Source organism: Microcaecilia unicolor, chromosome 7 (genome assembly GCF_901765095.1).
Source record: "Microcaecilia unicolor chromosome 7, aMicUni1.1, whole genome shotgun sequence".
NCBI lineage: Eukaryota > Metazoa > Chordata > Amphibia > Gymnophiona > Siphonopidae > Microcaecilia > Microcaecilia unicolor.
The window spans coordinates 10884153-10907876 of record NC_044037.1 but is presented as its reverse complement, the minus strand read 5'-3'; the positions used below and the strand labels follow the sequence as shown (position 1 = coordinate 10907876).

Sequence of the window (23724 nt, the reverse complement as noted above, 5' to 3'; positions counted from 1 at the left end):
ACTTCTACAGTCTTTACTAGAACTTTCACCCGAAGCCAGGGTTCGCTCGTTGCTGTGACGTTACCACTAATCTTATGATTTGATAACAAAATTGATGGACTTACTCGGTAGGTCAGTGTTCCCTCTTTGAGACTTCCCAAACACTCTCCTTATGTGGCGGCTTGTTTGGCAAGGGTTTGAGTCGAATCCAAATTAGCTTGCTGAGAGCCACATGGGTTTCCAGGCACATCCTTGCAATTTAGTTGGACACCTCTGTCCTCGAACTGTCCTGTGCTGTCCCCGGCTCCTAATGAGAGAAGAGTCTTCCGAGCTATGCCAAGTGGTATACAGTGTGCACAATTTCCCCAAACTCCAATATAACCACTGGTCTTAACCGTTTAGACTGGTAATTCTAAATGTCAGAAACATGTGCGTTTTGGTACGAATTTCCCCTAGAAATATGGTGGTGATGCCGTTATTTCAGAAATCCACTGACTCCAATCGGAGCTCTGAACTAGAGGCATTGTTTTCTTGTGCCATGTTATCAGTCATTAGAAATGGAGGGGGAGGGGGAGTTGTCCCAGCCAATGAGGATAACTGGGAACGGAGGCCAGGATGCGCAGAGCCTGGGGTGGTTGCAATGTTGGTGAAGGAGAAGGGAATTGTCTGAGGAGGAGGAGGAAAAGGGAGCTGCAAGACTAGGAATAGTGAGGAACAGGCACAGGAAGGCCGGAGTGCGTAATGGCTCTTTGGCAGAAGTCACACCCTATAGATGAACCTTCAGCTGTGGATTTCCCATCAAGGAGCAGCTCGAGCCCCCCCCCCCCATTAAATATCAAACACATACCTCCTCCTCCTCCTTCCCATGTACCCTCTAGGTCAGGGGTGGCACCAGGTTGCCACCGGTCACCATGTCTATGGAAGACTGATTGTGGTTGGTCTGGGTCCTTGAGTATCTGCACATGTTCAAGGTCTACCAGGCCCCTTCTCCTCCCCCCTTGTTTCAGAGGAGGTGAGAGCTGGCAGGCCTCGAGCACGCATGGATGCTGAAGGACCCCTGCCTGCCACAGGTTATCAGTGCTGCCCTAGGCAGATGTCTGATCTGCCAAGGTGTTCAAGACCAGCCCAACAGCAGTGGCTTAAACGAAGGTAGCGGTAGAAGGGATGGCAGGTAATTGGTGGGCCGATGGAATATTTGGAGGGGGGGAAGAGGCATATGGAAGTGGAGGACTGGGGGAAGCAGCACTTATATCCTTAGCTGTTGATGATCACCCTCCCCCCCTTGTGTTTTTCCGTAGTATCCTGGATTAACTGTACCTGAACCTGTGCAGGATAGAAGCACTTTCTGGTGTACAATTTGGCATGTAGAACTGCTGTCTTTCATGGTCAATGGGAAGATACCCTAGCTTCTAATATGGCAAGGCATCTAGGGTTTGAAGAGACAACTGAAGGGATTGGGTGATCTGGGTGTGGGACCATTCAGCTAGCAATGTGATAGATCATGAGGTCTGATGAACTGCTGGCATGTCAGTGGTGTTGGATGAGCTGTACCCTATATTTTATGGGTACAGAGGTTAAGTGGGGTGATTCTGGTGCAGTGGTACTACTCTCGACCGGGTCCCAGTTGAAATTTGACACTTAACCCTCTGCAAATGCACAAACTCCTGCCAGGCTGGAGGGAGTCCTGTACCCATTGTGCCGTGTGTGTTTTAACAGAAATGGAAGGTTACATGAGGGACCCAACATCCGGGTGCCTCGCTTTTCCCTCTCAGTTGGTTCTGCTTTTGAACTGTTCTTAAGACTTCTATTCTTGAATTCTAGCCATTGTCTCGACACAGAGGGTTTTTACGAGTTTTGTTTATTGTCCAGAGCAATATTAATTGTGTTGGCACTCAAGTGCCTTTAATGTATTGAAGGTGAGGCTGATCTTCCATTAGGGAAACCACAGAGGAGATAAAGGTACCCACCTGGGAACCGAGTGGAGGAAGCCTATTCTCTATTTTTATTGTATTAGTCGAGAGAGGTAGTATTTTAGCATTCTTTGTATTTTATGCTTTGTTTTTTATTTTTTTTTCTTGTAAACCACTTAGTTTTAAGCGGTGTAAAAAAAAAAGTTTACAATGTTTTTTTTTTTCCTTACCTATTCCTTTTTATCCTGCTAGACAACCAGCCAATATGACTGGGTTATATCCCCCCTGAAATCGTTCCAGTGGTGTAACTGATATAAGTGGAGGCGTGGCCTAATGGTTAGTGTAGGGGGCTTTGATCCTGGCAACTTGAGTTCAATTCCCACTGCAGCTCCTTGTGACTTTGGGCAAGTCACTTAACCTTCCATTGCCCCAGGTATAAAAACATAGATTGTGAGCCTTCTGGAGACGGAGAAAGTACCTGCATATAATGTGTACAGCGCTGTGTATGTTTAGTAGCGCTATAGAAATGAGTAGTAGCAGTAGTAGGGTTGGTGCAGTCTGGAAACCTTAGGTTGGACTGGTGCATCAGGTTTATTTACTAGGTCTTCACAGTCCATGGCCTTTGGTCCCTGAGGTCAAGTCCTTTGGCAAGTTGAGCTTAGAGCAGTTAAACCCTCCAGGGTGCCAGTCCAAGCCCACAAGCTTGCTCTTAGCAAAGCGGGCTGTGATTCCTTGGGGTCCTGCCAATAAGAGGTTTATAGGTTTCTCCTTCCTCCCCTGTAGGCCCCTGCAGAACTCCTGAAAAAAATAAAATCCTGTTAGCCAAGTCTGTTTCTCTGGATGGCTGTTGAGGAAATAAGCTGGCTTTCAAAAGTGAATCTCCCTGAAAGGGAAACTGCAGTGCAAGGCTGAGTCAGAGTAGGCACTCTGGGAGAACAGGAGCCCAGATGCCTCAGGGGGGGGTGCAGTCTAGGGCAGGGCCTAATTTTTTTTTTTTTTTTTTTGGGGGGGGGGTTATTCTTGGCTTCTGACATTATGCCTGGGGTGAGAAGATGGCAGAGCAGCAATGCAGTTTTCCGTTTGCCATGCATGTGTTTGGGCATCATTCATGTGCTCTGTCCTAGCAGGATTCAAAGAGAAAATCTGAATAAATGTCACCTTTTGGAAGGTCACCTAATAAAGTGGAGGAATGGCCTAGTGGTTAGAGCACCGGTCTTGCAATCCAGAGGTGGCCAGTTCAAATCCCACTGCTGCTCCTTGTGACCTTGGGCAAGTCACTTAACCCTCCATTGCCTCAGGTACAAACTTAGATTGTGAGCCCTCCTGGGACAGAGAAATATGCAGAGTACCTGAATGTAACTCACCTTGAGCTACTACTGAAAAAGGTGTGAGCAAAATCTAAATAAATAAATAAAGATTTGAGATTCTACATGGAATGTTAATGTTGGCTATTCCACTAGCAACATTCCATATAGAAGCCTGCCCTTGCAGATCAGTATTGCGACCGTGCAGGCTTCTGTTTCTGTGAGTCTGACGTGCGTGCAGGACATCAGACTCACAGAAACAGAAGCCTGCGCGGCCGCGTTGCTGATCTGCAAGGGCAGGCTTCTACATGGAATGTTGCTAGTGGAGAAGTAGCCTAGTGGTTAGAGAACCAGTGTTGCAATCCAGAGGTGGCCAGTTCAAATCCCACTGCTGCTCCTTGTGATCTTGGGCAAGTCACTTAAGCCTCCATTGCCTCAGGTACAAACTTAGATTGTGAGCCCTCTGCTGCTCCCCAGTATCTCTCCACACTCGTCCTTCCCTACACCCCTTCCCGTGCACTCCGCTCCATGAATAAATCCTTCTTATCTGTTCCCTTCTCCACTACTGCCAACTCCAGACTTCGCACCTTCTGTCTCGCTGCACCCTACGCCTGGAATAAACTTCCTGAGCCCCTACATCTTGCCCCATCCTTGGCCACCTTTAAATCTAGACTGAAAGCCCACCTCTTTAACATTGCTTTTGACTGGTAACCACTTGTAACCACTCGCCTCCACCTACCCTCCTCTCCTCCTTCCTGTACACATTAATTGATTTGATTTGCTTACTTTATTTTTTGTCTATTAGATTGTAAGCTCTTTGAGCAGGGACTGTCTTTCTTCTATGTTTGTGTAGTGCTGCGTACGCCTTGTAGCGCTATAGAAATACTAAATAGTAGTAGTAGCCCTCCTGGGACAGAGAAATATCCAGAGTACCTGAATGTAACTCACCTTGAGCTACTACTGAAAAAGTTGTGAGCAAAATCTAAATAAATAAATTGTGTAAAATGGTCAGTGGTCTTGTCATAAAGTGAATGGGGATATATACTTAAAAGATCTCAATATGTATGCTTGGAAGAAAGGCAGTAGAGTGGAGACAGACATTTAAATACCTGGCATAAATGCATAGGAGGCAAGCCCTTTTTCAGTTGAAATGAAGCTCTGAAATGAGGGGGCATAGGATGATGGTGAAAGGGGATAGACTCAAAAGTAACCTGAGGAAATACTTCATCATGGAAAAGGTGGTGAATTCCTCAAAAGACCTCCCAGTGGAAGTGGTGGAGATGAAAACAGTATCTGAGATCCTACGTAGTTGTCCCAAGATGTCTTGAATTCAAACAGAGTAATAGGGGAGAGTAGGTTTCATGGATGGACCAACTGGACAGGCCCATATGGACTTTATCTGCCTACACTTTTCTATGTTTCTTTAAAGGAGAACCCAGGCAATGATGCTGCTTTACCCAAAATGTCAAGACATTGAGCCTACTCTGTTGGGTTAATAGAAACTGGATGGGGAGATCCAGTGTAGCAATGGAAGTATTAGATTCTTTATGGTTACTGTCCAGGTTTGCTTTGTCTATGACAAACTGTAGACGTTCTGGTTTGATTTTTAGATAATGTCACTGGGCAATACTATGAAAAGAACGAAGCTTTCTCAAGTTAGAGGATATTAAATGTAATGTTTAATTTTACTACTTGCGTGTTCATCTTAATATTTAAATGCTGCCCCCATGGCGTTCATAGGAAATACGTACAGGCAACATATCAAGGTGATCTTGGAAGTTCGGTGCAGGTATTTCCTCTTGACCCTAGTCCTGGCATGTTCAAAGATGAGACGCCCAGGCTGATGTCCTGTATCCTCTTCAGAAGGCTCTGCTATGGTTTGGCTGGACTTGGCTGCAATTAGGCAGTGATTGGTATAAGCTGTTTTGCATCCCTTGTGTGACTTGGCTGGATTCTGCTAAATAAAGCTTTGACACTCTGTGCACTTGGTGTGTGGCAGGGGGAGCTGGAGAGGAATGAAATGCCACAAATAGCAAGGGGGGGGGGGGGGGGAGCTGGTTAGGAAATGTATGAACGAAGTGGAAAGAGAATCTGCCAGCTGGGAATGTCACTTTACCTGCCGTTTGATGCCTTGTCTCTCTCTCATGTAGTCTTGATGGCTTCCCCTCCCCATCACACCACCCACACCACTCCCTCATCTTCCTGAACGTAGCGCAAGGGCCTTTCTGTGCTTCAGCAGGGCTCCATGCCAGCACTGGGCCATAGCTCAGGCATGCATATCTCCGTTTTCAAGAGGTTTCATCAGCTGCTGAAGTCATTTCCCCTCTAGAAAGAACACAAAGCCTGCTTGTTCTGGCTACTGCCTGGCAGGCCCCACCCATCCCATAAAGAATGGATGTGAGGGAAGTGTTTTGGGAACTTCCAGACCTGCACACCTCCCTCCTTTGTGCTCTGGGACTGCAGCTAGCCATACAGTCTGGTTCCGTGGTCCCATCAGCCACTTCCTGTTCCGATGTTCATCGCTGGCAATTAGTGGAGGACGCTTGGGGTTGGTAAAAATGGGAAGATTTTAGAGCTCAGTGATTTGTAATTCCTTGCAGTTATGAATTCCTCTATATGAGAAAGAGGCGTATTCGTTGCACTGCAGTGGCAGGTTCTGCCCATTCACCACTTCTTGTTGCCTAAATTTTGCTTACAGTACATTGCCAGTAGCTAGGGTTCTGAAGCATAAGCTGATTCAGTGTTTCCTTCTTCTGCCCCACAAGTGACTATTGAACCTGAGGCAAAGGACCAAGAATCAGAACTGATGAAGGATAGAGAGCTGGAATTCTGGAGGGCTCTTGGGGTACCAGTCTCTCTAATGCAAGAGGCCATTCTGGATCGCTGCCTGGGGTGGTGACATGAACTATATCAAGGGTTCACAATGGTCATAACATAGCTAGGGATACTGTTACCCCCTTCACCCTTCCTCCCCTCCACCCATCCTTCAATACTTCCTGTAAAGACAACCCTTGGAATAACCAGAACTGGTTTATTTGGCTAACTGAATGGGAGCCTTAAGGGTGACCTGCAAGAGCCCCATCCATTCTTTGATGGCCCACCAGGTCCTCAGAAGCAGCTACAGCTATCTCAGATTTGGTGGAATTGTTGTCCACCAACAATTCATCTTCTCTACACTGTTGCTCAACGTAGAGAGGTTTTCACAAAAGCATTTAACCCACCACTATGCCCTTTAACTAACTTAGGGCCACACCTCACCAGTAATTTGTTCTTTAACATCAACTTTTATACCAACTCTTACAGTGACAGAGATCCAGCCCTAACAAACAAATGTTGACCAATATGATAAGGTTGGGAGGGTGGGAATCTTGCGGCTCCCACTGGCATCCTGTGCCTCATCTGCAGAACAGTATCTGCTATGTGGCCTTGTCCCCTAACCTACTCAACTTAAAATTAAAAAAAAAAAAAACCCTGGTTGATTCACCTGTGCTCCTCACTTTTTACCCTTATGGCACCCAATGGAGGTATTGGCTGACTGACATACCCATGCCATAAGGCCTCTCTGGCCTCAAACTCAAGCAGAGGCATAATACTTCAAGTAACATAAGCAGATTAAAGGGTGCAAGAATTTTGGGTTACCCTGGAGTGGAAATGCATGTTTCTAGTGCAGAGCAAGACAGAGGGGGACATAAGTAATGCCACACTGGGAAAAGACCAAGGGTCCATCGAGCCCAGCATCCTGTCCACGACAGTGGCCAATCCAGGCCAAGGGCACCTGGCAAGCTTCCCAAACATACAAACATTCTATACAATCAAGCCATTGTGACATCACTAATGAGGTTGGCTCTTATTGGTGGAATGAGCCACTATGACATCACAATAGGTTAAATCACTGCTCTATGTAATAAAAGTGAGCCAAGTAGAGGACATAAGTACATAAGTAATGCCACACTGGGAAAAGACCAAGGGTCCATCGAGCCCAGCATCCTGTCCATGACAGCGGCCAATCCAGGCCAAGGGCACCTGGCGAGCTTCCCAAATGTACAAACATTCTATACATGTCATTCCTGGAATTGTGGATTTTTCCCAAGTCCATTTAGTAGTGGTTTATGGACTTGTTCTTTAGGAAACCGTCTAGTCCCTTTTTAAACTCTGCTAAGCTAACCGCCTTCACATTCTCCGGCAACAAATTCCAGAGTTTGTTTCAACTTTTTTTTATTGATGATACTGTAGCTCATACATAGCTTTGAAATGCAACAATTAACAGAGCAATTGACATAACATTTATACAGATATGACAGTAACTGTTGTCATCAATGTTTTGTTCCCTTTTTTGTATCTTTTCTCCCCTCATTCCCACAAACTGCTATCACTGTACCCAAAAGGTTCACATACTTTGTCAAAGTGAACAGTAAAGAGTAATAAAAATAAAATTTTTTATTGCGCTAACATCACATGGGGTGTTATATTTATTAAGGTACCTTGTCTAGATTCCCTATCCTTCCCCCCTCCCTTACTTTTCTGCCACGCTCCTTTCCTTTTCTTCATGGTATATCTGCTACTTGGATCACTCTCTGATCTCCTTTCCACTCTAATACTGTTGGATAAATACATAGCCGACCTATTGTTGGATCTACCTCTACGGCTATTACATCTCGAATTCCAGAGTTTAATTATGCGTTGGGTGAAGAAAAATTTTCTCCGATTTGTTTTAAATTTACTACACTGTAGTTCCATCGCATGCCCCCTAGTCCTAGTATTTTTGGAAAGCGTGAACAGACGCTTCACATCCACCTGTTCCACTCCGCTCTTTATTTTATATACCTCTATCATGTCTCCCTTCAGCTGTCTCTTCTCCAAGCCATCCATAATTAAAGGGAGTGGCTGCCACTGGGACTCTCATCTGTTCTGTTACCATAGGTAGGAGCAGAGGAGAGCCTCTTTCAGGTGGGCACATTCTCAAGACAACTCCATAGCAGAACCAGTGTATGTGAGGTTGACCTGGTGGCCACATAGATAAACCCCATAGTAATCTGATTTTCCATTGTAGTTCAGTGTGATGGGTAATGTATTTGTATAGCCTTTATGTGCCCTATCGTATGCAGGCAATTTGTAAGATCAATGATCATCAACTCATGCAAGGAACTGGGATTTCGGGTCTGATGGCCTTTGATAGGGGCTGTATTTATGGAATAACACAGTAAGAGGTAGAGAGAAGTAATGAGTACACATCCTCCACCCCTATTTCTGTGCTACTGAGTCTGGGCAGAGCAGAACTCTCCAAGCAGAGAAAGCAGTGAGGGCGATGAGGTACTGGTACCACCATTGATTTTGTTGGTTATTTGCTGACTGTGGACGGTTATTTTATTTTAATTTTTTTTTAAGAGACTTGCAGATGGTCTATAGTAGACCTTCCTCAACCCAGTGAAGGATCTGGCTTCAATAGCCAAGTGTGCCCCCTCTCCCCTCCCCAAGCCACTTGGGTTTTTAAGGATATCTGCTGTGACTTCAGTGGATTGCATTCAGTGGAGCCAGTCTGTATCTTGTGAATGTCCTGAAAACCTAACTGGATGAGGATACCCGGGACAAGTGTTTGGGAACCTCCTGAAAAATTACAGGACAACCAACATCTGCAAGCACCACTTTCTACCCTGAGTGAAGCTGTTCTTCCCAGTGTCTGTTACACAGCCGACTCTGTGGGTGCTTGAGCACCCCCAATATTGAGAAAATTGCTTGTATGTGTCCAGGGAGGGGTTATTTCCATTGGGCTTAGCACCCCCAATAATTTTGAAAAGTTGGCTCCTATGCTTGGACTCCAGGCAGCTCCTTATTCTGGATGTGCTGTGTCCAACATCTGGAGACTTTGAGCCTTTTATTACCAAGGTCCTTGGCAGCTGCTTGCCGACTTTTCTGTAGAAATCATATGGGAGTCCAGTGGCTTTAAAGCTTTCAGGTTGGATGCTCCTGGACGTTAAGCTGTCGTTTCCTAATATTTTAGCAAACACAGTCCCTTATTGTCTCTCTGAATCTGATTAGATATCAAATCCCAGGGAAGACGTGCTAATTTGAGCCTTCAAGTTGGGTGAACCAGTGGGATATCTTGTAGGGGTGTGAGAAGACCCTCGGACCACTGTTTGACTGTAACTAGAGCCTATTGGGGGAGAGTTTCCCAGCCTCGGACTCAAAAGGATCCTCTCTTGTCCGAGTTGGTGGCTTTGGGTGAATGTACTTTCAGTATATTGAAAAACTGGGGCCTGATTCTCTGAAAAGCCTCGGTTGTGGCTTTCATGCTGCTGGGCTTGTGGAGGGGGCTGGTCTTTTCTTTGGGCCGCTTGTGAAGGCTGTTATTGGACAGACCCTGTTCTCCTCAAGGTAGCCGTCTTCTGTACTCCTGGGGCTGAGCTCAGTCTCTGGCACACTGCTACCCCTGACTAGCACAATCCATGGAGAAGACAAGCTGACACATGGTAGGGGAGAGCAATGCGCAAACAGGAACAGTGCTGGCAGTTTTCCTGGATATTTCTACCACACCCTTGTTCCACTGCTCCCTCCCCTGTACATATTTAGGTTGTACCCTGTAGAAATTACATACTGAATGCAGAGGCTGGATTGAGTTGTGTTGCTTTCATATGAGAGCTGTTCAGTTTACACTAATAACCGAGTGCATCAAGCCTCAAAACGGTGTTATAAAAGGCACAGCCTGGCGTGGGTGAAGTGAAGTAGAACGGAAAGGGTTTGGAGAAAGTGAATACTGTCACTTCTAGGAAGGGAAGGGAAGTGGGACTTGATATACCGCCTTTCTGTGGTATTTTGCAACTACATTCAAAGCGGTTTATACAGGTACTTATTTTGTACCTGGGGCAATGGAGGGTTAAGTGACTTGCCCAGAGTCACGAGGAGCTGCAGTGGGAATTGAACCCAGTTCCCCAGGATCAAAGTCCACTGCACTAACCACTAGGCTACTCCTCAGAAGAAGCCGGGACCTTCCTACAACGCTTAACCCCATAAGGTCTACAGCACATTGAGAAGAAGCCCACAATCTTTCTGATTCCTGGTCAAGGAGATTCTTGCTAATGGCTGGGGATGGTTTAAAAAAATGGGGGAAGAACCCAGATAGCTGAAAAGCTGTAAGCCCAAAGGAGCAAGAAATTGCACTTCGGAAATAGGTGAAGAAATGTAGGGTGTTGAGTGGAGGAAGCTTTAGGTTGGTTACTGTTGGTTTGTGAGTGCCAGGGGGATTGAAAGCTGAGTCCTGACCTGCATCTCCCTGGGCATAGATCATGCTTTTGTGATAGTCTGTTTACCTTGGGTGGGGGAGAGGAGGGGTGATGCTTCTTCCACCCGGAATATAAGCCATCAGGAGTGACTTTGCATTTAACTTCTACTTTTTCCAGTAGTAGCTGAAGGCAAGTTACATTTATTTTGCTAGGATTTATTTACTGTCTTTTTGAAAGAGTTTGCTCAGGGTGTGGTGTACAGCAAGGATAAGCAGAACATAGGTAATAAACAATTACAGCAGTAAAAATGTTCAAATACTTGGCATAGTGTTGCTGCTCAGCGTTTCATCAAAATAAAATCTTACTAAACAGAATAGGATGTAGGTGGAGGCAGAATACAGACAAATAGGAAGGTAATAGGAACTAGTCATCCTTATTTCTATCTGACTTAAAGTTGTATGAATATACTTTCAGCTAGGGTAGGAATGGATAGATGAGTCCCGCTACAGTATATGGAGCCAGTTGTGTGAGACTAGCTCGTTAAATGTCGGGGAAAAAAATGATACGTATCTATAAATCATAATCGCTTACAGTAGCTATTTTCCTGTTCCTGGAGGGCTTACTGTCTAAAGGACTGATGCAGTTACCTTGTGTTAAGAGCTGCGCCCTAAAGCTTGGTGTGTGATTGCATTACATGCATGTAAAGAAACCGTTTCTCCCCTGCACTCTAAGCTTCTTTTTATACTGGTCTCAACGTAGCATCAGACATGCACCGGGTCTGCAGTAGTGAGGATCAGCCTAATGGTTAGCTCAGTGGGCTGAGAACTCGTGGCACTGGGTTTGATTCCCACTGTGCCCGCTTGTGATCCTGGGCAAGTCACTTAACCCTCTGTTGCCCCAGGTACAAAAACTTAGGCTGTGAGCCTACTAGGGACAGAGAAATGACCTACTTATGTCAACTACCTGTGTTGTACCACAGAAAGGCGGTACATGAAATGCATTACCCATTAACCATCATACACGTTGCATTGGCGTTTATTGGACTGCATACGCATGCATCGACTGATCTGCTGGAACGCTGTTCATAAGCATCGCCATGCTGGGACAGACCATCGAGCCCAGCACCTTGTCACTGACAGCGGCCAAAAGAACAAGCAATTTGTCCCGCCCATCCTAGAAATACTGTATTCCCTCGTCCATTCAATAACATTCTATGGCTTTTTCCTCCAGGAAGCTGTCCAACCCTTTTTTGAAGTCCGCTAAGTTAAACGTTTTCCGGCAGCGAATTCCAGAGTTTAACTACGCGTTGAGTGAAGAAACATTTCCTCCGATTAGTTTTAAATTTACCACACTGCAGCTTCATCGCATGCCCCCTTGTCCTAGTATTTTTGGAAAGCGTAAACAGACGCTCCACATCGACCCATTCCATTCCACTCATTATCTTATAGACCTCTATCATATCTCCCCTCAGCCGCCTTTTCTCCAAGCTGAAGAGCCCCAGTCTCTTCGGCCTATCCTGATAGGGAAGTTGTCCCATGCCCTGTATCATCTTGGCCGCCCTTCTCTGCACCTTTTCCAATTCCACTGTGTCTTTTTTGAGGTGCGGCGACCAGATTTGAACACAATACTCGAGGTGCGGTCGCACCATGGAGCGATACAACAGCAGAATAATATCCTTATTTTTGTTTTCAATCCCTTTCCTAATGATACCCAACATTCTATTTGCTTTCCTAGCCGCAGCAGGACATTGAGCAGAAGTTTTCAATGTATCATCAACGATGACATCTAGATCCCTTTCTCGGTCTGTGACTCCCAACCCTGAACCTTGCATGACATAGTTATAGTTTGGGTTCCTCTTTCCCACATGCATCACTTTGCACTTGTTCACATTAAACGTCATCTGCCATTTAGACGCCCAATCTCCCAGTCTTGTGAGGTCCTCTTGTAGTTTTTCACAATCTTCCCGCAATTTGACTACTTTGAATAACTTTGTGTCATCGGCAAATTTGATTACCTCACTAGTTACCCCCATCTCTAGGTCATTTATGAATATGTTAAAAAGCAGAGGTCCCAGCACAGAGCCCTGGGGAACCCCACTAACTACCCTTCTCCATTGCGAATATTGACCTTTTAATCCTACTCTCTGTTTCCTATCTTTCAACCAGTTTTTAATCCACAGTGCATGGATATCGTATTTCATACCCATGCATGGATGTATGTACATGCAGTCTGTCGGTAATGCACTGCAGCCCAGCATTTTATTTTTTCTTCAGCACACCTTCCCTCAGCTTTTTAAACCATGGTGTTTACGGAGGGCAGACAAAAGCTGCAGGTCCTTATGCTTCACTGCAATAAGACACTGGCATGCAATGTCAGAGGCTGTACATAAATGTTGCCATACTGGGACAGACTGAAGGTCCATCAAGCCCAGCATCCTGTCTCCAACTGTGGCCAATCAAGGTCACAAGTATCTGGCAAGATCCCAAAACAGTACAATTTATTTATGCTGCTTATCCTAGAAATAAGCAGTGGATTTTCCCAAGTCCATTTTAATAATGGCTAATGGACTTTTCTTTAGGAAGTTATCCGAAACTTTTTTTAAACCCCGCTAAGCTAACGGCTTTTACTACTTTCTCTGATAATGAATGCCAGAGTTTAATTTTATTTATTTTAGCTTTTAGTATTTATTGAGTTTTTCAGGTACAGCTACATCCAGTGTATAATACAGTAAAACTAAACAGTACTTGATGGATTTTAGAGAGTGTAGATAGTAAAATGAGTGAGTAACTGTACTTCTACACCACCTCACAGCGTGCGTTAAAGCTCCAGCATTGCACACGATCTTCTTGTCTTCTGCAAGCTTCTCTGGCTGTGCAGAATAGGTAAGCATTTAATTAGCATGGATTTAAATGTGTGCTGTCTGCCAGAGAGGCCTTGCAGACTCTCAGCCAGATGCACTAACTCCACGGAAAGAGCCCTTCCCGATCCCTTAGCGAATCGGTAAAAAATGGGTATGCATGAATGAAATCACATGCAAATGAGCTGTTCGCTGTTAGCTCATTTGCACGCGATTTCCTTCCTAAGGAGGGGAAGCCAGTCGGCCAGCTGAGCATGCGCAGAGCAGCCAATCGTTATGCTGGCTGCTCTGCGCATGCCAAAGACGGCTTCATACACGTCCTTCACTCAAAAATAAAAAGGACGTCCCTGGCGAGCACGTGGACGTTTTTCCCTTCAGATTTTGTGATGGGCGTCCTTCTCTTGGACGTGTTTTTCTTACGTGCTCGAAATGACCACGCTGGAGAGAATCGGGGATCTGGACGTGCGAGGACATCCAAATCAAAACTATTTGGACGTCCTCGCAAGTCCCGATCCCCGATTCTCTCCGGTGTGGTCATTTTGGGCACATAAGAAAAACACGTCTAAGAGAAGGACGCCCATCACAAAATCTGAAGGGAAAAACGTCCACGTGCTCGCCAGGGACGTCTTTTTTTTTTTTTTTTTGAGTGAACAACATCCAAGTATTAGGCACTTGAAAGGATGTCCCTGACGAGCACTTGAATGTTTTTTTTTTCTTCCAATTTTTGCGATGGGGTCCCGCTCACAGCAGCCCCAACGAGAGGTGCAGACCTCACGTTAGGTTTTCCATGGTGCATGGAGTCAGAAACGGTAGTGCATCGCATTCACATTATAATAACAATTAGCTTATTTTGCATTCTGTTTTTGTTAGCTGCTACCGTGACAGGAAAATGGCTCAGAGAACCCTTTTGTGCTGGTCCCGGTTTACTACTTTGCACGCTAAACTTGCTAGAACCAGTTTAAAAACCACGTTATTGGCTCGTTAAGTTTAGTGCATCTGGCCCTTAGTTCCTGTGTAAAAACCCTTTTCTAGAGTGTACAGAGTCATACACCCAAGCTGAGCTAACACGGTGCAAAGCTAGTGCATATGACTGCATTAGCCCTTAAGCTTGATACCTGAGGTAATGGAGGGTGAAGGGTTTGCATTTAATTCCCTGGTTCACAGCCCACTGGAAAACAACAAAGAGAGTCCAATTCTCCCGCAAAAACACACAAGGAAACAACAAGTCAAGCGGAAGATATTCAGAAGGACCAGACTGAAGTCGCAGATGTATTTGGACAGACTCGGTGCTCTTATTCTGAGTTCCATCCAGATAGGTTTATTACATAAGCACTTTTGATTGGATTATCTGTATTTGCCAATTTGAAGACCCCTGAAGAAGGCCTTTTGGCCGAAACACGGACCGTGTAGGGTCTTAATAAATCATTTTTGACTGTTAACATCTGCGACTTCAGTCTGGTCCTTCTGAATATCTTACGCTTGACTTGTTGTTTCCTCACAGCCCACTGGTCCTTTTTAAAAAATTTTTCTTATAAGGTGTTAGTCTGTCTTCCGTGGCGTGTCTGCTACAAGCAGAATATCCCCGTTTGTAACCTTGTATCCCTCCTGAATTATTGTGTGTGAGATTTGTCATATGATCTAGCAGAGAGGATCATCTGACACATTCCTTCTCTGTGCCGTTGTTAGGGCAATTGCAGGAGCCGAGGTTTTAATGTGGGTTTCTCTGAATGAGTGATTAACACGTGGAATCCTGTTGTAGCTACAGTTTTAGGGGGATCTTGGCTGTTGTGCTACGTGGACTGCTGGCTGACTAGTTTAAAAAGAATTACGCTTCAGTTATGGTACTAGGAAGGGGTTCGGTCTTCCCTCCCCAACTAGCGTGTCACAACAGATGTGACCTTGAGGAAGTCCTTTTCTGGCAGTGGGAAATAAAAAAGTCCTGCTTCTCCCTGCATCAGCAGCTAGGTTGCATAACAGCAGAGGTTGTCTCTCTGATGTAGGCAATGCCTAGGTGATGAGCAGCTGTAACCTACCTTCAGTTTCTCTTAGTTATAATGTCAGCAGAGAACAGAAGAACATAACATAAGAATAGACCTACTAGGTCAGTATCCTGCTTTCAACAGTGGCAAATCCAGGTCACTGGTACCTGGCAGAAATCCAAATAGTAACAATATTCCATGTTACCAATCCCAGGACAAGCAATCGTTTCCCCATGCCTGTCTCAGTAACAGACTATGGACTTTTCCTGCAGGAACTTGTCCAAACCATTTTTACCCAACATAGGAGCCAACTTTTCAAAATTATTAGGGGTGCTACACCCAATGGAAATAACCCCCCCCCCCTGGAAACATATAAGGAATTTTTTCAATATTGGAGGTGCTCAAGCACCCACAGAGACGGCTCCTATGAAACCCGGGTAATGTTAACTGCTGTTACTAATACTCCGGCAAAGAGTTCCAGATCTTAACTATTTGTTGAATGAAAAAATATTTCCTTCTATTTGTTTTGAAAGTATTTCCATGTAACTTTGAGTGTCTCCTGGTGTGTTTATTTTTTTGAAAACGTAAAAAAACCAATTCATTTCTACTCGTTGTCTAAACTGCTTAGGATTTTGTAGACCTCGGTCATATCCCCCATCAGCCGTGTCTCTTCCAAGCTGAAGAGCCCTAACCTCTTGAACCTTTCCTCGTAAGGGAAGAGTTCCATCCCCGTTATCATTTTGGTCGCTGTTCTTTGAACCTTTTCTAATTCCGCTATCTTGTTCGAGATAACAGCGACCAGAACTGAATACTATACTCAAGGTGAGGTCATTCCATGGAGCGATACAGAGGCATTATAGGATTCTCAGTCTTATTTACTGCCCCTTTCCGAAATTCTTAGCATCCTGTTTGCTTTTTTGGCCGCTGCCACACACTGGGCAGAAGATTTCAGTGTATTGTCTACGATGGCACTTAGATCTTTTTCTTAGGTGCTGACCCTCAAGGTGGATCCTATCATGAAGTAACTATGATTTGGATTATTCTTTCTAATGCACATCACTTTGTATTAAATTTTATCAGCCATTTGGATGCCCAGTTTTCCAATATCCTAAGGTCTTCCTGAAATTTTACACAGTCCACATGTGCAAATATTCTTGAGATTTTTGCATCGCCACTCGCCCGCTCTTAAGAAGGAACTGTGCATTTCTTTACGCCATTATCTTCCTGAGTGTTACCCATCTAACCATTGAATACTCCTTTGGAAGAAAGGATTGTGTATCCCCTAGTGTTTTTTTCCCTAGTGTGCCAATCACCCCAAAGATTGAAACACTTCCGGAAGACTCCTGAGGAAGGCGCTACGGCGCCGAAACACGGCTGTGTTGAGTCACCTATTCACAATAAAAATCATTGTTTTAACTAATCTATACGTCTGCCCCATTGTTTGAATAGAGCCTATTTTCCCCACCCCTTTTTTTTGTTTTCGTTTTGAATAGTTTTGTGTCATCTGCAAATTGAATTACCTTGCTGTCATTCTGATTTCCAGATCATTAATAAATATTCTAACTAGCACCGGTCCCAGTACAGATCTCTGTGGCACTCCACTAGTCACTCTCCTCCATTGAGAAGAATCGTCATTTAACCCTACCCTTGGGTTTCTGTCCAATAACCAATTCCTAATCCACAGAAGGACATTGCCTCCGTTCCTATGACTTTTTAAAATTTTCTCTGGAGTCTCTCATGAAGAACTTTGTTAAATGCTTTCTACATGTTTGCGCTTTCAAAGAAATGAAGCAGATTGGTGAGGCAAGACTTCACTTGGCTGAACCCTTGCTGACTCTGTCCCGTTAAACCATGTTTGTCTGTTATGTAATTTTATTCTTTATAGTAGTTTCCCCTATTTTCTTCAGCACTGAAGTCAGTCTTACCAGTCTGTAATTTCCCAGATCACCCCTTTTAAAAAATTGGTATTACATTGGCCACCCTCCAATTTTTAGGTACTATAGATGACTTTAACAGGCTACTAACAGATCAGCAATGTCATATTTGAGTTCTTGCAGTACCCTTGGGTTTATGCCATCCAGTCCAGGTGATTTATCACTCTTTTTAACTTGTCTGGCTTAGTACATTTTACAGGATCACAGGTTTCTTTCAGTTCCTCCGCATAGTCACCCTTGAAAACCATTTCTGGTACAGGTAGATCTTACATCTTCCATAAAGACTAAAGCAAAGAATTCATTCAATCTCTCTGCTGTGGCCTTGTTCTCCCTGAGTCCCCCTTTTGCTCCTTCATATTAATGGTTCCATGAATTCCCTCTCAGGCTTTCTGCTTCTGATGTACCTAAAAAAGGTGTTACTATGAGTTTGTCTCTACGGTACGTTTTTCTTCATATTGTTTTAGCTGCATTTATCAGGGCTTTGCATCTAGCTTGACACTGCTTACGTTGCATCTTATTTTCTTCATTTGGGTCATTTTTTCATTCTTTGAAGGATGCTCTTTTGGCTCTAATAGCCTCTTTCACATCACCTTTTTAACCACACTGGCTGTCATTTGCTCTTCTTTCCATCTTTGTTAATATGTAGAATATATCTGGTCTGGGCTTCCATGATGTATTTTTAAACAACGTCCATGCCTGCTGTAAAGTCCTATCCTTTTGCAGCCATTTTGTAGGCCTATCCATTACCCAGAGAAAACTCAAAAACCACCAGTTTCGTTTTTCAAAATAAACTAGATATCTGCATCAGGGAATTATAACCCAGTATGAGCTTCCAAGTTTATGTGTGGAGGAGTAGCCTAGTGGTTAGTGCAGTGGACTTTGATCCTGGGGAACTGAGTTCAATTCCCACTGCAGCTCCTTGTGGCTCTGTTTAAGTCACTAAACCCTCCATTGCCCCTGGTACAAAATAAGTACCTGAATATATGTAAACCGCTTTGAATGTAGTTGCAAAAACCTCAGAAAGGCAGTATATCAAGTCCCATTTCCCTTTCCCTTATGACATCACAATATCAGAAGTGACCAAGTATTGGGCAATCAAGCCATTGTGACATCACTGAGGTCGGCTCTTACTGGTGGAATGAGTGGAGGAGTAGCCTAGTGGTTAGTGCAGTGGACTCTGATTCTGGGGAACTGAGTTTGATTCCCACTGCAGCTCCTTGTGACTCTGGGCAAGTCACTTAACCTCCATTGCCCCTGGTACAAAATAAGTACCTGAATATATGTAAACCACTTTGAATGTAGTTGCAAAAACCTCAGAAAGACGGTATATCAAGTCCCATTTCCCTTTCCCCCTTTCCCTTATGACATCACAATATCAGAAGTGAGCCAAGTATCAGGCAATCAAGCCATTGTGACATCACTGATGAGGTTGGCTCTTATTGGTGGACTGAGCCTCCACCTACCCCCCTCTCCTCCTTCCCGTTCACATTAATTGATTTGATTTGCTTACTTTATTTATTTTTTGTCTATTAGATTGTAAGCTCTTTGAGCAGGGACTGTCTTTCTTCTGTTTGTATAGCGCTGCGTACGCCTTGTAGCGCTATAGAAATGCTAAATAGTAGTAGTAGTAGTAGAGGAGTAGCCTATTGGTTAGTGCAGTGCAGCTCCTTGTGACTCTGGGTAAGTCACTTAACCCTTCATTGCCCCTGGTACAAAATAAGTACCTGAATATATGTAAACCGGTTTGAATGTATTTGCAAAAACCTCAGAAAGGCGGTATATCAAGTCCCATTTCCCTTTCCCCCTTTCCCTTATGACATCACAATATCAGAAGTGAGCCAAGTATCAGGCAATCAAGCCATTGTGACATCACTGATGAGGTTGGCTCTTATTGGTGGAATGAGTGGAGGAGTAGCCTAGTGGTTAGTGCAGTGGACTTTGATCCTGGGGAACTGAGTTCAATTCCTACTGCAGCTCCTTGTGACTCTGGGCAAGTCACTTAACCCTCCATTGACCCTGGTACAAAATAAGTACCTGAATATATGTAAACCGCTTTGAATGTAGTTGCAAAAACCTCAGAGAGGCAGTATATCAAGTCCCATTTCCCTTTCTAACATATAAATGCCGATTATCCCACACAGGGTGTTTAAACAACAGAAAACCACTTCACCTAGTCCTCGCACCTCTCTTTAACTTGTCTTGTACCCTCTATTCAGTTTTTGTTGGATTTTATTTTTTCCCCCCTGTGCTGAGAACTTCTAAAATACAGACACATGTATTTGATTTTACCAGAAAAGGTACCTGGGGGTAGTACCCATGATAGGAAAGCACTGATATTTTTTGTCCCCTCACAGAATCTTCATATTTAGGGTTCTGTTTTTAGGTGCCAAAGTTGAAAAATAAAGAAAAGCAACCAGGCACAGTCGCATATCTTAGTGTTATTTCCAAGAAAAAAAAACACGTTTTGTCCCTGTTAACCGATTGTTTTATTTACATTGTATGATTTCCTGACACATGCATGTGCAAAACATGATCTGTTGGCTTATTTTGTACATCTAGGATTTATATATGGTTTTATACTTTATAGTTTTTGGGTTATTGTGTGTATTAATGTATATACTTTATTATTTTTAAATATTGGTTGATTTGAAATTTTCCTGGTCATAGTGGGCGTATCTGCAGGTTGCGTTGACGTGTGTTCTTTGCAATAGGTCGCACATCCTTTTTTAAAAATCCTGTTAGCTTTCAGCATTTATTCTGAAGTTGACATCTTTTTAGATCTTTGGCAGTTTGCAAATACACAAGAATATTGTATGGAAACAAGGAGCACGTTACAGAAACACAGGTAATATAAGAAGTACATTGATAATTACATTAGGTCCCTTTTTACAATACTCGAGGCAGAGAACAAATTACAATAAGTTCAGATATCATGATTTATATTTTTAAGTGCAGTGAGTATACAGACCCTAGGCTGCTTCACTTTTACCTAACCCCCCCCCCCCCCCCAATATTCAGGCTCTGGTGTTGCTTCAGTAACAGTAACACAAGCTCAGTGACTGCCACATGCTCTGAAGTCACCCAACAGAGTTGGTGCTGCTATGGTACGGTAAAGTTCTTAACAGCAACGATCCATCGTAAAACTGCGCCAGGCCCTAGGACACAGCGCCAGCAACTAGAAAACTAGAACAAACTGGACTGCTACAGATCACCACACAAAACTACACACTGGCAGGAGATATACAAGTACAGGTTAGAAAAACCATTCATACAAACCTGAAATGGAAAACCGCAACAACGCACTCGAGGCATATTCCCAAAGCTGATATAGTCCAAGCTATAAAACCTGTCCTTTTTTCCGATCCTTTCTTCCTCTGCTTTTCCAGTTCCTACTTGTTGCTCTCTTCCTCATCTGCAAGTCTTCGTTCTGTGGGTCTGACGTGCAGGACGTCAGAAACAGAAGGAAGCCTTTTGCTGGGAAGAAGAGGACCTCGGCTGGCGGGGGTTGGGGTCCCCCGCCAGCAAAGGTAGGCGACGGCGGGTTGGCGGCAGGAGGGTCAAAGTTGTTGGTGGTGGCAGGGTTGGCAATGGGGGGGGGGGGGGGGGCTAAAGTGTGCCCCTTCACCTCGGGCTCTGGACCCCCCCTCCTGCCGAAGTCTGGCTAAGCCCCTGCCAGGAGACCTGCAAAAATAAAATAAAAGGGCCTTAAATTAGCATGTCTTAGTAAAACATAACATAGTATAATGAGTGGAGGAGTGGCCTAGTGGTTAGGGTGGTGGACTTTGGTCCTGAGGAACTGAGTTGGATTCCCACTTCAGGCACAGGCAGCTCCTTGTGACTCTGGGCAAGTCACTTAACCCTCCATTGCCCCATGTAAGCCGCATTGAGCCTGCCATGAGTGGGAAAGCGCGGGGTACAAATGTAACAAAAATAAAATAGATACTATTGGAGATTCTACATGGAATGTTGCTACTATTGGAGATTCTACATGGAATGTTGGAGATTCTACATGGAATGTTGCTACTATTGGAGATTCTACATGGAATGTTGCTATTCCACTAGCAACATTCCATGGAGAAGGCTGCGCAGGCTTCTGTTTCTGTTCACAGAAGCAGAAGCCTGCGCGGCCACATTGCTGATCTGCAAGGGCCGACTTCTAGTGGAATAGCAACATTCCATGTAGAATCTCAAATAGTAGCAACAGTGGGGGAGTGGCCTAGTGGTTAGGGTGTTGGACTTTGGTCCTGGGGAACTGAGGAACTGAGTTTGATTCCCACTTCAGGCACAGGCAGCTCCTTGTGACTCTGAGCAAGTCACTTAACCCTCCATTGCCCCATGTAAGCCGCATTGAGCCTGCCATGAGTGGGAAAGCGCAGGGTACAAATGTAACAAAAATAAAATAGATACTATTGGAGATTCTACATGGAATGTTGCTACTATTGGAGATTCTACATGGAATGTTGGAGATTCTACATGGAATGTTGCTACTATTGGAGATTCTACATGGAATGTTGCTATTCCACTAGCAACATTCCATGGAGAAGGCTGCGCAGGCTTCTGTTTCTGTTCACAGAAGCAGAAGCCTGCGCGGCCACATTGCTGATCTGCAAGGGCCGACTTCCAGTGGAATAGCAACATTCCATGTAGAATCTCAAATAGTAGCAACAGTGGGGGAGTGGCCTAGTGGTTAGGGTGTTGGACTTTGGTCCTGGGGAACTGAGGAACTGAGTTTGATTCCCACTTCAGGCACAGGCAGCTCCTTGTGACTCTGAGCAAGTCACTTAACCCTCCATTGCCCCATGTAAGCCGCATTGAACCTGCCATGAGTGGGAAAGCGCGGGGTACAAATGTAACCAAAAAAAAACAAAACATAGTAACATAGGAAATGACCTGAACAGTCCATCCAGTCTGCCCAACAGTCGCACTCATTATCAAGTCATGATAAAACCAGCAATGAATATAATATAAAATATTTGATAGTTATCTGTTTGGCGTTTCTGGGACATAGACCCATTGAAGTCCGTCCTGCCTTGTCCTTAGTTTCCAACTACTGAAGTTGCCACCGAAGCCCACTCCAGCCTATCCAAATCCATCTTAACATTTGCGGGACGCAGACCGTAAAAGTCTGCCCAGCGCTGTCCTCACATTCCAAATTACTGGAGTTTGTTTGAAGCCCTTGTAAAAATACAGTAGTAGTTAAATAGAAAAGTTGAGATGTATGTCTCGGAGGTTTAAAAAAAAAAAAATAGATTTTTCAATGCTTCACACAACGGTGCCCTTCGGCCTGTTGCTGCCAGTCAACATTGATAGTGAGACTTTGACATGCTCATGACTCTTGAGGGGTTAATGAGGCAGGATACCAGACTGAATACACAGGAAATAGGAAGAATTCCGGATCCATTTGGGTTAGAAATCTCCCTGTCCCCAAAGTCCCAGAGTCTGGAGCACAAACTGTACTGTGACTGTCGGCATCTGGCAGTGACTTGTGAGAGTGTGGAAAAAAAAGTTCTCTGTAGGACAGGACCGTGGTTTCTGGCTTTTTTTTTTCCTCATTTTGTTACATCTAGCAGCATGGACGCTACCACTGGAAGTCTCTTGTATACGGTAAAAGGTGATGGAACCCAAAAGTAACCTAGTTAATGATGCTCGTTCACTGTGTGATGCAGCAGTTCAGTCTAGAGCTGTTTCCCACTCCCTGAAGTCCACGTGGAATGAAAGTACTAAAACGTGGATCCTGCCTCACGTGCACTCAGGACTGGAAGAGGTTTGCTTGTAGGGTGTTGTATGCACAGCGCTGAACTAGTTAACAAGTGTCCCGCTTTCTTACCAGGTGGTGAAAACTATTGGACTGAGAGAGGTCTGGTTTTTTGGACTTCAGTACCAGGACACCAAGGGATTCTGTACGTGGCTGAAGCTCAACAAAAAGGTATAAAATCTTGTCCAGTCTCGTCTCTTTTTTTTTTCTGTTTTTTGGGTGCTGTTCTGTCTTATCTTGCAGCTACTTGAGTCAGTTGGGGGGGGGGGGGTAATTATTCAATTTATCCCCCTGCATTTTTTTTTTTAAGATGGATTTTGTGGTTCTAATACACATTTTTATTCCTTTAGGGTTGGGATATTCAGCCAGTGGCGGTCAGCATTTTTTTGCCACTACCACTGTATCCCCGGATATTCAATACCGGGTCATGTCCAGACACCAGCATTGAATACGCGGGCATACGCGCTCATTTAAATGCAATATTTAACACTTAACTGTATAAGATGAGCCAGAGTTTTGTTGTCCAGTTTAAGCAGTTAAGCACGGAGGGGGCCTTTTACTAAGGTGTGCTGAAAAATGGCCTGCGCTGGTGCATGTATTGGACTTGCGCAGGTCCATTTTTCAGCACACCTGCAAAAAAAAGACTTTTTTTTTTTTTTTGCCGAAAATGGACATTCGGCAAATCAGCGCACGTGCCCATTTTGGGCCTGAGACCTTACCGCCACCCAGTGACTTAGCGGTAAGGTCTTGCGCGTTAACTGGGCGGTAATCGTCAGCGCATGACACTGC

The 23724-nt window shown here is 44.5% G+C and overlaps 1 protein-coding gene across 1 annotated transcript in view; it reads left to right on the top strand.

Moving 5' to 3' along the window:
• The window catches only part of MSN (moesin), a 172960-nt gene that overhangs the window by 125398 nt on the left and 23838 nt on the right, over positions 1–23724 (top strand). The window contains exon 3 of the mRNA XM_030208847.1: positions 23011–23106. Coding sequence (XP_030064707.1) covers positions 23011–23106 — 96 coding nt within the window. The remainder of the gene's footprint in view (positions 1–23010; positions 23107–23724) is intronic.